Below are 17521 nucleotides of genomic sequence, written 5' to 3' on the forward strand. Positions count from 1 at the left end.
AATTAATTTCAGCATAGTCTCAGAAGCCTCAACCATTTCCAGAAAAACATATAACCATAAACAAGCTATACAAAAGAAACCAATATCTGTATGCATGAGTACAACTTTGTACCTGCTATAATGAAGTTCTTAACATGTAAAGTCATTGATGTTTTATTGTGGCTCTTGGTTTGAGGAAGTTCTGCTTGCATAGAACTTGTAATTAAAAGATGACGTTTCAAAATTTCTGACTAAAGAATAAATTTTTCTTGAGCAAAGATTTACTATAACTTGTATTAAAATCTCACTAACCACCAGCACAAGGTATACAACAGGACTGTATTTAATCCGTGGGATATTTCTAACTATGACCTGTCAGTTTTAATAGGATCATTTTAAACAACAGGGGTGTGCTCAGTACATTTCTTGCTGTTCAGATACAGCATGTTGCAACTGTATGCACGAATCTGTTTGAGGTTTGAGTATGGTCATTGCACAGTTTAAATCAGATATGCACAAGTCATATAGCTGCTTTAAATAAATAAATCAACATTTTGTGCTCCCTATCTTTAGTTTTCGCTCACTGTTGTAGGAATGCCAAAAATGTTTTAATGAAGAATCTCAAACAAGCACCCTTGCAAACCTAAAAGTAACGTTTGGGTCTTAAAATCAATAATCCTGTACTAGTCTAAAAGTAAGGCTATTTACATAGTTGATGAGGAAAAATATGTTTTCAGGAAATACAAGATTTTGCACATCTGACAGCTGCAGTATTTCTGTTCCACTCGACTGGGTCAGAAGGCACAGGCACAAACCACAGCCACTACCACTATGTTGCCAATCGTTGCTAGCACAGCAATCCACAGCCAAATGGTGTCACTGGACACTTTCCCATCGTCTTCCGTTTCTGACGGTCGTGAATAGCTGGCGTTGAGGTTGGACATAGACGTCTGCAAGGAAGTGTTGCCATTGTATGGAGAATCCATGAAGGCCCCGCTCACAGCCGGAAAATGCTGGTAAAGAGAATTAGGGTGGATGGAGAGAGAGAAAAAACACTCATATCAGTAAGTTTTGTTGTAACAGCTTGAATAGTTTTTAAACTGGTTGGACTGACTTAATCATCCGGAAAATAACATGAAGGAAATTAGGAAGTGCCAACAGTCACAGTTACGTTTTCTTTAATAAAACAACATATCACAGTCAATGAAATGCAAAAAAAAAAAAAAAAAAAAAAAAAAAAAAAAAAAACTCTTCAGCTTCTGATCTAAGACTATGTTTAGACTATTCTGGTCAGTATCTGACTTTGAGGTGTATTCATAAAGTGTGCAACCACCTACTCATTCTTTGGGATTCACAGGTTCTCAAACTAAAGACTTTTTAAGCCAAAGACTTTTTTGGTCTTTAGGATTTGTTACAACCAGCCGTACGGTTATAACAAAACAACGCCGAACAACCAAGAAAACCAATTATAATTATTTATTAAACCAAAACTTAAGACAAAATAATATAATCATGAAGTGTGATTGTCTGCAATATCAGTAATGTCAGGGCGTGCTTGGTTGTGTGTACAAATATAATGCAGGCAGTGTTGTATGATGTAGAACTAAACCAAACACAAACGCGAGGTGCAACGGCGCAGGTCCGGCCTGGGAGCGGAGCAAAGAAAGAAGAGCCCAGGCCGATTGTAGGCGGGTCTTATATACGCCCCGCCGAATACTCCAGCTGCACCTGCACACAAACATAATTAACAAAGCCACAAAAGAAGAAGGGGTCGTAACACCACCCCCCATAAAAACGGGGGTCATGGGGAGTCATCCCCGTGAACCACCGAAACAAAACCAAAACAAAAACAAACGTGTACAAACACCCAACCAAATTTACCCTCACCATCACCTCCACCGGCACCTAAAGGGGAAGAGAAGGTGAGAAACAGGGCAACCACCACACACCAGGGAACCCACAGACCGAACCACAGGAGCCCTCGACAACGCATCAGCTCTAGCAATGTCACGCCCCGACCGAACACAGCAGGGGTCATCCGGCACCGGAACGGACGACCCGGCACGTTTTAAGAAAAGCAGACACATCTTTTTTCGCCCCCGGCCAGAAAAAATGCCTGCGGAGATGCAAATATGTTTTCCGCACACCAAAATGACCAGAGTCGTCATGAGCAACTCCGAGGACAACAGTGCGAAATATAGATGGAACCACCAGCTGAAACACAACCTCACGCGCCCGGTCGCCCCCAAATGTCCACTTCCGAAACAATAAACCATCATGCACAAAGTACCCACTCGCCACGCTTGCTATTGCCGCCCCTGGGACAGCCAGACCAAAGGCCACTGTCAAAGACGGATCAGCACGCTGTTCCCGGACCAACTCCTCGTGAGACACCTCAAGAGGAAAATCTGCCACAGACAAAGCAACGTCCTCCCTCACAGCGACCGCATCCAGCGAAGCCGCGCACATAGCACGCATATCGGCACACGCTGGAAACACCCTAGGAGGCGGAGACAACCCACCCCCCTGAACAGACGGACACAGCGCAACCACAGGGGAGGCTGTCACACGAACACCACTGTCACCAACAAGCGAACCGGCAGCGCGCAGCAAGAAGGGATCAGCAGACCAAACACGGCCGCCCGCCAGGCCATTCCCCAAAATAAAATGAATTCCATCCACGGGCAACGCGGCCCGCACGCCCACAGACACTTCCCCACGCACCAGCTCACAGTCCAAAACCACTCTATGCAACGGAGTAGGCAACGTCGTCAAGCCCATGCCACGACCCACAACATAATCACCAGTAGCCGAACGGGAAGAGAACGGGAGGACCGAACCCACGACATACGAATCATACGCACCCGTGTCTCTCAGAATCCGAATAGGAGTCTTCGCGCCACCTGTCAAGGACACGAACCCAGTCCGAATAAAAGGGGCATACGAATCCAGCGCGTCGGGGACATGCAAAGGAAATGAAGTGCACACTCCAGCAGCGGCAACAGGAGAACCACCCGGATCTGCAAACGCGGTCGGATTAACATTCTGTGCCGAGGTTTTCCCCCTAGATGACAACACAGGACAATCCCCCTTCCAGTGGCCCCTCTCACGGCAGTAGTGGCACACGTCCGCCCCGGCACGCGCGTCAGACGACACATCCCCACGACGCACGGACGCAGCTCGGCACTCACCACGCCCACTACCCGGAGAAGGCCCATCACTATACAGAAACTGGGACTTATGAGTCAAAACATAGTCATCCGCCAGCGCCGCAGCCACAGCCACCGTCTCGGCCTTTTGCTCACAGATGTACGTGGCAACCACACACGGCACCGAATCCTTCAGCTGTTCCAAGAGAATCAACTCACACAGCCGCTCAAAATCAGCCACTTTCGCAGCTGAGCACCAGCGCGTGAAATGCAACTTCAAATCCCGAGCAAACTCGAGATAACTCTGCCCAGCGGCCTTTCCGCAAGACCGAAACCGCTGTCGGTATGCCTCAGGCACCAGCTCATAAGCCTGCAAAACAGCCGCCTTCACCTTAACATAATCCTGGCTATCCGACACGGACAGCACAGAAAACGCCTCCTGAGCGCGGCCCACCAGAACGCACTGCAACAACAGAGCGCGCGCCGAACTGTCCCACTTACGTGCGTCGGCCAACCGCTCGAAAATCAGGAAAAAAGAGTCCGGATCGTTCTCCTGAAACTGAGGCAAAAGGCGCAAGTTACCAAGAACATCAAAAGTGTCGGCAGCAGAGGAACCCGACAACGAGCGCACCGCAGCGTCACTGTGCCTGCTTTCCCTTATTGACTCCAGCTTCACGCGTTCAATCTCAAACTGTAAGCGCAGCAATTCCCTTTGCTGCTCAAACGTCAAACCCGGCGGTAACGAAACCGCACCCGGCGTCAGCGAAGCTGCACCCGGCAAAGAATCCGACGGAGGCTTAGCCAAAAAAACACCTTTCTCCGTCAAATTGGCAATCAGGATGGCCTTAAAATTCTCCTTAAGACGTTTGCTATCAATCTCAACGCCATAATAACGACCAATCTCCAGCAGCTGATCCTTTGTACACTCCTCCAAAAATTCCAGCGAAGGAGAGCGAAAAAACTCCGACACAGTCACCATGATTTCCCCACACAACACAAACACCGCAGGCCAAACGGCAAAAACGGCACCAACAAACAGCAGCAGACCCAATGCCCCGCTACCACACCTGCCTAACAAAACTTACCTAACCTAACACCAAGCTCAACCCTAGTCTTCACGCAGGCCAGCGGCGGGTACTTACGCACTGAAAACCAGCGGGGACGCGAGGCAATCTACACAGATCACCCCCTCAAACCCCGCGGACGTGCCCCCGAGATCACTGCTGGCGCAGCGAACACTAACCGCGTCCCCGCGACACTAACAAAAAAAAACACAGACGAAGCCCAAAGGAGCAACGTCTCCACACCTAACCGGGGCACCGAGCCTGCAACCGACCGGCTAAGCCGCAAAAAGCAATCAACTCACCCCGGCCAAACGAAACTCCACTCCCAGCCAACGACGTCACCGCGGGCTCTTCCCTCCGCCAACAAAGACAGCCGCAGGCGCCAAACACCAAACAAAGAACAACCAAAACAAACCACCCAACGCACACTCAAAAGAACAACCACGGCGCACCCAACGAGAACACAAAAACCCGAGAACAAGAAGGACGAGATTTAATGAAAAGTTGTTGAGAAAAATTAAAGCAAAGATTCTTTATGAATTAGTAAGAAATCTATCAGGAAAAAAAAGACATATCCTACTAAAACTGGTGCATCTACTTGCCTGATTCCACCTCCTCCGAACTTATGTTGCACTGATGCATACTCCGAGTCAAAAGTTTGGACTCACTTTTCCTTTAAATCTAGTGGGTAAGCGTGTACAAACTTTGACTGGTAGTGTATTTTTGCTGAATCCTGGGCCACTAGAATGTATCTGTCTCACAATTTTACTATGGTGGTAACTGTGTTTTATCCAGAAAGTGAGAAAAGTATTTTACAACTGCAGTGCATGTTCCTGATTTCACATCTTGACAGTTTGCTTTGATTAAAATAAATTCTGCTCTGTTTGCTTCACGTTACCCTGAGGTAAATCTGGGTGTTGTGCCAATAAGGGGAAAAGAGACAACTGCTTATTTTCCTATGATCTGAAGCCTAATTTTATTTTCTAAATAAGTATTTTAATCATTTATGTTTGGCTAGGTGTTTAACAAAACATAAATCTGCAATGTGACAAACTCAATGTTGATTTCTTTCTGCTATTCTCAGACTTTACTCAGAATATAATATGTTTGCTTTAGAGAGAGTGGAGAAAGATTCCTATTTATAGTCCTGATCATTCAGAGTAGATCGTCACTTTGCTGTTAAGTTTTCATCTTAATTTGCAGTCACGAAGAGCAACACTTTATATAACTAGTATAATATCTGGAAAATAACACATGCTGTTTTAGAAGGCTAAACAGACAGATGTGTCTGCTCTCAGCACAGCTGTATAGTACAGTGAAGAGAGAGCAGGACCTCAAAGGGATTAATTCCCAGATGGATTAACAAAGTCAGTGACATGCTTCACATAGCTAAAAGACACAGGATAGACATATGCATAGTAGATGGAAGAGAAAAATTAAATGAAGCATATGATGATAACACTTTTTTGTCTCAGGTTGATGTCCTTGTCCCTTGAGGGCTTTAAATGTACTGTTTTGCCTAGACAGGAAAAGAATGCAAGTAATTTTCCTGAAGCTGCAACATCTGCAGAAACAAGAAAATAAAAAAAAAAAATAAAAGCCCTCTTCTTCCCAATTCTTTTCCTACTCTCTCTTTCTCAGAATGATCATAATAAAAGCCAGGTTTGGCTTAAGTTACTTGTGATGCTGCCAGCTCTTCGTGCATCTATTACAGGCACGCAGGTGTGAGGTTGTATCTCAGATGTGTGAACTTAATCTACTGTGACTTTTCACACAAGCTAATCCACACTGCAAAAATGTATCCAAACACAAGCGCACACACAAGCTTAGATTCTAACCAAAACACACAGTCTATAATACAAACTGGTTTTGGTCCATGATGTGAAGCAAACCAAACCCACCTAGTTATCTTTACCAAACTCAGTAACTGATTAAGGTTCAAAAATATCTTGTGATTGATGTGAAAAATTGTGTTTTTGGCATTAAGTCTACAAAGATGTGATTTGAATGTGATTTAAATGAAGGCCATGTCTATACAGAAATGAGTTGAGGTCTATTTGATTAAGTTTTTTATCAACTGTGTGCTTCATTTAGATGGAACAAGTGTTTTGGGAGCCCAAAAACACTTAACCTTGCACCATTTCATAAATGAGATATATCTGAGAAATGCCACAGTGCAGATGTTTTGTCCTTATTTTGAAAAAGAAAGAAAAGTAAGGCTATATGTTGATAATTACTTAATATTTGGCTGTATCAAAGGAAGAGTCAGCCAGAATGTATAATTTATGGTGAGAATCAGCTAAGCATGGCTTCAACATCGGACAAGAGGGGAATCCACAGCTTTTTGCTAGTTGCCTCAAAGTTATCCTCAGAGAAAATAGGTTGGGAACCGTTGCTCTACAGCACAGTGTTGCCCTTGGGCAAGAGGAAGCTTTGTTAAGCCCCATGGCCAGTATTTATGAACTCAAATTATGTCAACCAATCAGAGTGCTTCAAAAAGTATAAAATTTCAGTCTAATAAATGGAGGTTGGACATAGGGATGGGCATAATTAATCGATGATCGGTTTATTGATGATTAAGAATTTTGCAGATGACATTGTTTTAATCAACAAAACTATTGCATGTTCTGTCACGTACTGTGAGTCTTGAAGGAACGCAATGAATTTAGCTATGTGGCAGTAATTAAACACTTTGCCATACGAGGGCAATGTTTGAACAAAAACAACACAAGCCTCCACAGTTAGCTGAGAGTTTTTGTGTATTTCAAAAGTAGGCTAATCATGAAGAGGTCATGGGGAAGTGTGGCGTGGGACTACTTTGATTTAAAAACTGACTCAGTTCACTGCCAACACAACTCATCCACAACGATCCCTGGTTAGTGGCAGTGCATCCTGCTCTTGATCTCAACCTAGCATCGACTCAGGCTGGGCTTTACCAGAAGACTTTTAAAAGATTTGCACAAGACTCTGAAAGACTACCAGCTCACATCTAAAGACCAATGTTTAGAGTCTTAAGTCTCAGCCTAGTCTCAGACTGCGATTTGACAAAGACTGTGAATCTATAGGGTCACAAATTACAAGACTGCAACTAGATTCTTTTAGCATTTTTTGTGACATGTTGGACAGTTGATATGGAACAGGGCTGATCTGCACACAGTAAAGCAAGCAAGGGGAGAGTTTCCCTCCAGGAGGGAATTACACATCATCATTATTAAGTGTGGCTTTGCATCTCCACCAGTTGTTACACCGACTCATCAGAATCTGGAGGGATGAATGAGTTTTTGTTCTCTTATTTGTTAGATCATTATACTGTAACACATAAATGATCCACAGCAGACATTTACTTCTAATAACCATCCGCTCCTCAAGGGACTGCTTGACTAAATAAATAAATAAATAAACTAACCTGCATGTTATTCATATTGGCACCATTTTTATTCTAGTCACTGCTCCCCCTGTGCACTGATGGACAGATGACATGACTAAGCTGTACCTTGCTTCTTACCTAATGGCAGCTGAGATAGTCTGGATGGATGGATGGATGGATGGATGGATGGATGGATGGATGGATGGATGGATGGAGACTTATCAAAATTTATCACATCCTAAAATGTAGATATTATTATGATGAATTTCACCAGATTAGGATTTAGGATTGTAAACACATGTTAACTGCTGAATAAAGGTTCCCGGCTTTGTGCATCAGTGTGATGACAGCAGAGTTCAGACCCACGTGGAGTAAACAGATTCATATTTCTTTTCCAATGTGACTCTGAGATACTTCCAGCATTAGGTTCAATTTGACTTTTTGTGCTTCTCTGGCTTCTTTTATGTGCACATAGCGTGTCTCTACAACTAAACAGCAAATGTTACTTCAAGGCAAACTGTAAAAAGTCTTTTTACTGAGGAGAGTATAAGAAAAACTGTCTTATTGTTACAATATTATAAGAGACACCCATTAGTAGATTTTCAGTGCTCAAGCCCAGTTGACAATTGTGTTTTAACTCAAAAATACACACTTCCCTAAAGACTATTTTTTTTCTCTTCTTTTTTAACTATTGGTCATTTCTTGTTCATGCATAGAAAGTAGTAATTCTATTTTATGCGCCTGTATGTTTCTGTTCCATTACATTTCAGGCATAAATATTGTACTTTCTGCTCTGCAGCATTTATACATATTAGGTTAAAGGGTTTATTACAGATGGAGATTTTAAATCAAGCTTGTGAAATACAGCAGATGACATATTACACTGATGGTTTGAAACTTTTTAGCTTCATATCTATCAGTGTATAGGTGGGGTCACATTTAAGATTTCTATAAAAAGAAGCTGTTTCCAGATTTGACATTCCCTACTTTATTTAGCTTGCTTAACCAAGCATTCTAATTTCATGAGCTTCTCATACTGGTCTGGCAACCCTTCACTGGTTTATAAAACTGTACACAAGGACTTTCATATTGCTGTATCAGTAAATTTATCTCAGTAAAGGTTCCTTCAACTATTAGCTGAGTGGTAACTCTGAACATTGTTTTTTAGCTAAATTCCTCAAATCCACCTAAATTCCTCAAATTGACCCTTACACCAGCAGGTGTGCATGATTTACTAGAGAGTTTTAGTAAACTTTACTAGACAACTTCCCCAACTCTTCATATGTTTTTGCACAAAAGAGCTCCACACAGTAGAGACACATTTGCATAAATATTAAAATGCACCAATGACACTAAAAAAAAAGAAAGAAAAAAAAAACCTACACAGGAGTAAACTAGAATTAGGCCCACATATCCCAGCCAAGAGGAGTTTAGACCTTTCATGATGCATATAAAATGCCACTGATGTACAGAGCGATGACGATTTCCATTATCTGTTATTATGCATGCACAACTGTCTCATCTCATCCAGGCAGATCATCATTGTCTGTTTGGCTGTGCATGTTTTCATGCCTTCTTAAAAGTGAAAAAACAAAGACTCCAAAATGTTTTACCCTCCTAAAATTCGGAAGCATAATTTATGAGAAAATGTTAAGTGCTCTTCCATCAGTCACTTATTATTTATGTTTAGTTAAAACTGCCTCCTACACATTTGAGCAGAGGAGACAAATTGCTACTTTTTTCGTGCAGATTTGAAAAAATGCTCAACACATCCAACCGACCAGGCTCCTCTTAAAATTGGTCTGTGCAATTTCTTATGAAAAATAATGCATAGATATTCATACATATTCTACGCAATCATGAGCCCATCAGAACAATGATAAATCAATGTTGGCGCTTTGTCATGTTGTCAGGAGGGCTTTTCTGGTTCCAAAACAACAAATAATGCAGAAAATGTAGATTTTTTTTTTTTTTTATCTTTATGATAATTTCACTTATCAGGGTGGAGGAGTTAGAGCGTCCTGATGATCCTAGGAGCTATGTTGTTGGGAGCTTTATGCCCCTGGTAGGGTCACCCATGTCAAACATGTCTCTTGGGAAGGGACCAGAAGAAGCACAGCTCAAGAGACCCCCATGATGAGTGAAATTAGTGGATCCAGGTTTCCTTTGCTCGTATGTAGGTCACCAGGACCTCCCTCTGGAGCAAGGCCTGGAGGTGGGACACAGAGGCGAGCACTGGGTGCCCATGGGGTCCAGTCGGGCTAAGCCTAAAAGGGTGACATGGACTCAACTTGGGATGTTGTGGATTGGTGGAGGGAATACTTTGAGGACCTCTTCAATCCCACCAACACGTCTTCTGAAAAGGAAGCAGTTGGGGGACCCTGGTGTTGGCTCTCCTATCTCTGGGGTCAAGGTCGCTGAGGTGGTTAAAAAGCTCTCTGGTGGCAGGGCCCCGGGGGTGAATGAGATCTTCCCGAAGTTTCTTAAGGCTCTGGATGCTGTGGGGCTGTCTTGGCTGACATGCCTCTGCAGCATCGCATGGACATCAGGGACAGTTCCCCTGGAGTGGCAGACTGGGGTGGTGGTCCTCCTCTTCAAAAAGGGGGACTGGAGAGTGTGTTCCAACTACAGGGGGATCACAAGCCTCAGCCTCCCTATTCAGGGTTCCCGGAGAGGAGGGTCCATCAGATAGTCAAATCTCTGATTGAGGAGGAGCAGTGTGGTTTTCGTCCCGGTCGTGGAACAGTAGACCAGCTCTACTTTTTCTTCAGGGTCTTGGAGGGGGCATAGGAGTTTGCTCAACCAGTCTACATGTGCTTTGTGGACTTGGAGAAGGTATTCGACTGTGACCCCCTCAGGGGGCTCCTGTAGGGTGTGCTCCAGGAGTATGGAGTGCCAGACCCCCTTGTATGAGCTGTCCAGTCCCTGTACAACTGGTGTCAGAGCTTGGTCTGCAGTGCTGGCAGTAAATCAGAGTCGTTTCCAGTGAGGGTTGGACTCTGCCAAGGCTGCCCTTTGTCACCGATTCTGTTCATAACTTTTATGGACAGAATTTCTAGGCACAGCCGAGGTGTTGAGGGGATCCAGTTTGGTGGCCTCCGGATTGGGTCTCTGCTCTTTGCAGAGGATGTGGTTGTGATGGCTTCATCAGGTCGTGATCTTCAGCTCTTGCTGGAGTGATTCACCGCCATGTGTAAATGGGCTGGGGTGAGAACCAGCACCTCCAAATTTGAGACCATGGTCCTCAGCCGGAAAAGGGTGGAGTGCTTTCTCCGGGTCAGGAATGAGGTCCTGCCCCAAGTGGAGGAGTTCAAGTATCTTGGGGTCTTGTTCAGAAGTGAGGGAAGGATGGAGTGGGAGACTGACAGGCAGATTGGTGGTGCATCTGCAGTGGTGAAGAAGGAGCTGAACCAAAAGGCAAAGCTCTCGATTTACCGGTCGATCTACATTCCTACCTTCATCTATAGTCACAAGCTGTGGGTAGTGACCCAAAGAATGAGAATATGGATACAAGCAGCTGAAATGAGTTTTCTCAGCAGGGTCGCCGGGCTCTCCGTTAAAGATAGGATGAAAAGCTTGGTAATCCGGGAGGGGCTCAGAGTAAAGCCACTGCTTCTCTGCACTGAGAGGAGCCAGATGAGGTGGCTCAGGCATCTGGTCAGGATGCCTCCTGCATGCCTCGCTGGTGAAGCGTTCCTGGCACGTCCCACCGGGAGGAGACCCCAGGGAAGACCCAGGTCATGCTAGAATGACTACATCTCTCGGCTTGCCTGGGAACGCCTCGGGATCCCCCTGAATGAGCTAGTGAATGGGGCCGGGGAGACGGAAGTCTCATTTGTGGCAGTGGCAGAAATTATATAGATGGATGGATGGATGGATGGCAAAGTATAGTAAGACATTGAACAACCAATGGAACTGAATCAACATATCATACCAGTGGTTATCAGAAAGACCCCCAATCCAGAACTGAAATCCTTTGCATTATGCCCAATTTTTAAGTAAAACGATGTAAAATTAAAGCCGCAACCGGCAATGAAGGTCCTCGCCCTTCTGGCACCACTTTGGCCTATATCACTATTGCCTGGCAACCACGGCGCTCTCGCCCTCACCTGCAGCCATGGAAGGTCTCATGCAGGAGCATGAAGCATTGCCTGTCATCCCTTATGCCAGTGGTTTACAACCTATTTTCCTCAGGGACCCCCTTTACGCAAATACTTAAATTCCATGGACCCTTTTCTGAAACCATGCTTGGTTTTATGCTTTCAACAGTCAGATTCTTACCATAAATAATGTATTCTGGATGAGTCCTGTCCTTTGATGAATCCAAAGTTAAATTAACAACATGTAGTCTTACTTTTTTCTTAAAATATGGCCAATGTGTGGACATTAATCACAATGGCTCTGAATGTTCAAAGCTTCAGGGATCCCCTGTGCTCTTTGGGGGACACCCTTGGGGGATCCACTGCGTAATGCCAGAGTGCCATAATCAATGCAGCATCTCAGTTTGTGTGGAAGACGCTGTAGCCTGTTTGAAAACCCGAGTGAGTGAAATGAGGCAGTATAATGATGTTTTCTGATGAATGCAGGTCATTTAGGCTTAAAAAAAAAACAACTTCTTGTCTCCAGGGGGCAGGACTATGGTCTTGACAACATATGGACACGTAGATGTGATTAGCATGGAACTGTAATGAAACCTGTTCAGTGTGGCACAGATTGGGTGCTCTAAATAAGAGATAGTGGGTACTGTGCTTAATGACGAAATATCAAACTTTGAGAAAGAGTGTTTAGATAATTTTTTAGATCAGTATGATAAAATCTGTAGGACCTGTTAAAATGCAATGCAAAGAAAAGAGTAAAAATTACCACAAAAATGGCACTTTTTTCAAGATGTCTTCCTTTTAAATTTAGCCCGTAGGTCCAAAAGGATTTTTCGTTGGTCTTGACATGTTCTATCTCTGTGCCTAATTTCATCCATGTCGATCAATTTAGTCAGTGGGTCTAATTTATTAAATGATTGTAAGGGGCTATAGAGACATATGGCAATTTATCCAGTATATTATAATTTGACCCCATTCTAGGCCTGACTGACATCACATGACAGAGTAAAAGAAAATTCATTCCTCTTGTAAGTGGGTGGGGCTTGTGCCTAGACTAGAAGTAGGGACATCGATCAGTTCAGGACTAGATCTTGATTAATCACTGTAAGTTAGATGGTGATAGGAGGATTTCTGAAGGATTTATATTGATTTATGATGTCATGGCATCATGTCAAAGTTTGCCATGCCACCACAGACATGCCCTGTAGCGTACAGCAACAGTTTTAACCAGAAACCATCATCAACTTTTTTGAACTTGGTTCTGTCAAAACAAAGAGAACTTGGTCTTTGAGCAAAAAAGAATGACTTCCTATTGCCAGGGGGTGGGGCTCAATCGTAATCAAGTTGTTGACATGTAGCTGTGTTCAGGGTCAGACTAGCATCTTGTCATTTTGGTGTAGATTGCTTGTTTCATGTGGGAGTTATATCAAATTTTCATGGCGAGAAATCAAACTTTGAGGGCCTGCCCCTCTTATACACCAACTTCTTTGAGAACTGCAATAATTTTTAATCACACATGCCTTCAGAACATACTGAAAGAAGGCATGAATGATCTGTGGTGGGAAAGAGTACATATGTCTGTTTAAGATGGATATAGAATAGGAAGAGATAGGATGAACAAATGCGCAGGCGTACTGTTGCTGGAAATATGTAGCAAATGGACAAAATGTTGTGCACAAATTTTCATATGATATTCTAAGAACAGGTAATGAGAATACGTTGCACAGACTCATGTAGAATGTGTTTTGTCTTTTTGCACGAGTTGCATAAATTTTCTATCTGAGGGAGTTCAGTACGTCACCGTCTCATTAGAAAGTCTCTGCCTAGAGGTGCTGTCTCATTCTGCAACAACACCAAAAAGGTCATCAGTAAAAACAGCATTGAGCATGTACAAGTTATTTCACCACATGCCTGCAAGACAATATGACTTTGTTTTTACAGCCACACAATCAAAAGGTTGAAAACCACTGCTTAGCACAGTGTGGTCAACCAGCTTGGTCTCATAAAAACGTGTTGTTATCACTCACCAAGTCATGCCATGTGTTAACAGTATACATATTGGTAAGTTAATGTGTTGTTTCACACATGTGGTATGAGAGGATTACTGTACATTTTGCCTATCCATAAGCATTGGCATGCTGTTTCAGTGGGATAAAACTACTAAAGCTTAAAACTCATATGATAAGCAATCATGAGTGGCATGTTATTTTTACAGATTACCATTAGATCATGCTGGGTCAACTCATGGTGAATAAGCAGATCCAAATCTGTGCATCCAAATCTATGCAGGTGCACAATGGAATCTATTTAGGATTATTTGTTGTTGGTAACACTCTAACCCTGTGTTGTTGTTTTTTTCACACAACTGTAACCTAAATTAAGTAAATATAGAGTTTGAAAAAAACAATTTAACCTTAAACTGGATAATCTAATCTAAGTCCAGCTGACCACATAGAAGATTACAAACTAAAGGATTAACTTTAAAAGAACAGAATGAATGAACAAACAATTAAAAATGCAAATACCATGGCCATCATAGTCTGGATGCCATTTTCTACCACTTTTACAATGCTATATATCACCTCAAAACCCAACTTTTCTTAATTTTTTTCATAAATATATTTTTACATATTTGTCCTTCAGGTGCAACAGTTCTATTAATAAACAAGTAAAGGCAGTTTGCCTAAGAGGCAAAAGCTAAATTGTCATAAACTGAATGGTTGGAATACTCCCAGAAACACACAAACACAAACTAAAAATCATGCTTACAGTCAATGCCCTGATGACAACACTGAGCTGTGTAAGAAAAAAAGCTGCAATCTGTTCACACAGATTTAAGTTTGTTATGTAAGTAACTGACCTCTTTCAGAGCGACAGCGTCACAGTTTCACTCTACGTGATCTTCCTATTTTTCCATGTTAGGAGTTAACAAGATATTTCATCTCCTAGTGTTCATATTATGATTTTGTTTGTCATGTTTTATATTTCTTATATTTTCTGTATTAATTTTTATTTATAATTTGATCCAAACAATGCATGACTTTTTGGGCTCATTTAACAATATAACAAAACGATAACAACAAAAATTATTTCCTCTCTGATTAATAGAAATTGTTTTTCTTCTTCCTTAATTTAACAGTCATCATAGATGCTGTGGTTAAAAATGTCGGCAAAGTTTCATTACTGAGGGATTTTTTTTTTTTTTCCCCCACAGAGCATCAAATTTGTTAAAACGATCCAAAATCACTTAAGTTAAGGTATTATTTCATCTTGATTTACAAACCAGAATGTTTTAGGCCTACTGTACCTAATCTAAAGAAGAAAATCATAGTAAAAATGCAGTACAAGAAAAAAAACAAAACAAACAAAAACAAAAAACAAAAGTAACTCTTTCAAACAGCATATTAGTCAGTCCAGAGTTGCAGAAGATTCATCCCAGCTGTTGTATTTGGGAATATGCAAAATGTACACACCATTTCTCAAAAAGAAAAGTAAAATGAGGTTATTGATAAAGGGTCAAAATTGGAATTTTACAAGCGATTACAAACTAGATTCCATGGAAGGAACTGTAGAAACGATAGAGACCTGACCCAGAACCAACAGCTTTACACCAGACGCTGTATCTTTTTACTTGTTCTGAAACACATTCAGGCAGTAAAACTTTACAGAAGTAACCATTCGTGTTGCCTGAGCTCACATGACTGCAGTTTAGATGCATGCTAATTGGCTCTCTATAGGCAGAATGATAGTTAACCAGCCGGAGGTAGCTTTGACTGTGTGAACAGCTTTATATGTACTCTGGTGTAATTTTTTTATGAATATGTCTGAAAGAGCAAATTGTTTGCAGAAATAATTAGCAGTCACTCATTTCATTTAAAGCTTCCAAATATTTCTTTCCTTTCCTCTGAGGTCTTAAATAAACCTCTTAAATATGCCTGATAAATAGTATTTCACATTCATTTGTCATTATTATTGGTTGTCTGCTACATTTAATTTGCTTTAATTTAAGCTTGCATGAACATGATGCCTGGTAAAATATATAGAAGTTACTGGGAAACAAAAGGTAAGAAAGAGAGTTTTACCTACTGGCAGCTGTATATGAAGAAAAGGATGAGTTGTTGTATTGCAACGTGTCCTGTCCTACACTCTGACTTGGCATGAATGCATCTAGAGACGAAGAGGAGCGGCACATCACAAGAGGGAGAGACCTAACTCCATCTGAGAGACAGAGGGAGATAGTGGGAGTGTTCACTGAGAGGGAGAAACATTGCTCCCAGTTAAAGCCGGAACGTGCACTGTGAGATCATGTGTGACAGATCCCACTGTGAGAGTATCGCTTTGAAAACGTATGTGTTTGAGGGGGAGGGTAGTGATTATGTTGCAGACATGAACATGAATAAAAGCTGTGCTTTGCAAGAGTTACAGGAGACATTTGACAAAGAGCATGTTGTTTATAACCTCACACAAGAGACAGACTAGGCTACATCTCTAGCTAAGTTAGATATCGCAGAATCAACCCTGTGAACAAATTTCATGAATTTTATTTAATAGCTTATGTTGAGGAAATATATGAAACTGCTCCTCACATAAACAGGGGTTGCAAAAGTGCAACCTTTACACAAGTAGAAGTAATAATACTGTAAATAAATAAAAACTTTGATAAGAGTATAAACAGTGATTCAATTTATGTACTCAAAAGTGAAAAAGTAGAGGTTCTGAAATGTACTTTAAGACTAAAAGTTGAATTAAAAGTAACTCCACCAACTATTTTAATGCAAAGTCAATTGAACCTGACATCATGTTATATAACTTGATTAATATTTTTGAGTTAATTTGTTAGAAATTATTCTACAAACAGCTGTTCTAAACAGTTCTCTTACATGAGTACGGTGGTCAGGAATAACTTGCCGCTAGTCACTAGCTCATTTTGTCAAATACAAGCTGCATTTAGTGTACTTCTGAAGTGTGAAGTCAGAACTCTGAATCATGTCAGAGACTTCCACATTGCTGATAAAACATAAAGAAAGAATCGCCGCCCAGAAGGTCGATGTGTTGATGTGAACTTTGTTTTTTGTTATTTTGTTTCCGTTTGTCTGCACAAGTATTGAAAAAGTGCTGTATATACTCCGTCAGTATATTGTATTGGCAGAACAAAAAGAACAAAGGACTATGTTTACCTGTGTGACACTTTATTAGGGTTAAGGATCTAACCACTGCCACTGGAAAGAGATGAGGGCAACCAGTCCAACTACGGAGCCAAGGTATGTGAATAAAGACAAAACATGAAGTAGATCCAAAAAATGTGTATATTCAAGTGCAGTACGAAATATAGAATAGTTCAGTATCAAAACATAGACACAATAAGTGTTACATAGATATATATAATCATTAATTATGTTAATATTTGCTATAGATAATCAGTTATACTTAGTAAAGACAGACACAACAAACAAAACAATAAAAATGCTTCAGAGAGTCCTGTTCCTTAAGATATTTCTAGGTTGAGGGTTTTTTTTTTTTTCCACCGTCCATGTGAAGGAAAACGGATAGTCCAGGAATTCAAAAATCAAACCACAAACCAAAATGGGTTCTGTAAGTCCTACCACAATGAAATGTGGGCTGTTGGGTAGCTCGCCATCCAAGTTCCTGAGGTATTCCAAATCCACAAAAAAAAACCTAACCGGAGAGTTGCAGGTTAAGACAGGCCACAGTACGAGTCACCACCGTGCTGTCATCAATGGGTTTCCAACTTAAATCCAAGATGCTGAGCCACAGCAGGAGCAGCAACCAGGAAGCAGCTAGCTGCAGAGCAGAAGGAAGTGACGTCCGCTCCTAAAAAGAGCTCAGCCAGCGAAAGTAAAAGCA

The 17521-nt window shown here is 41.9% G+C and overlaps 1 protein-coding gene across 1 annotated transcript; it reads right to left on the minus strand.

Moving 5' to 3' along the window:
• Positions 1–1584: 1584 nt before the first annotated feature.
• On the minus strand, positions 1585–4107 carry LOC121645524. The gene is made up of 3 exons (XM_041994015.1): positions 3331–4107; positions 2949–3294; positions 1585–2876 (listed from the first exon to the last, which is right to left on the minus strand). Exons 1-3 carry the CDS (start codon positions 4105–4107, stop codon positions 2014–2016), a joined length of 1986 nt encoding a protein of 661 aa, XP_041849949.1. The 3' UTR covers positions 1585–2013.
• Positions 4108–17521: the final 13414 nt, after the last annotated feature.

This window comes from Melanotaenia boesemani, chromosome 9 (assembly GCF_017639745.1).
Source record: "Melanotaenia boesemani isolate fMelBoe1 chromosome 9, fMelBoe1.pri, whole genome shotgun sequence".
Taxonomy (NCBI): Eukaryota; Metazoa; Chordata; class Actinopteri; order Atheriniformes; family Melanotaeniidae; genus Melanotaenia; species Melanotaenia boesemani.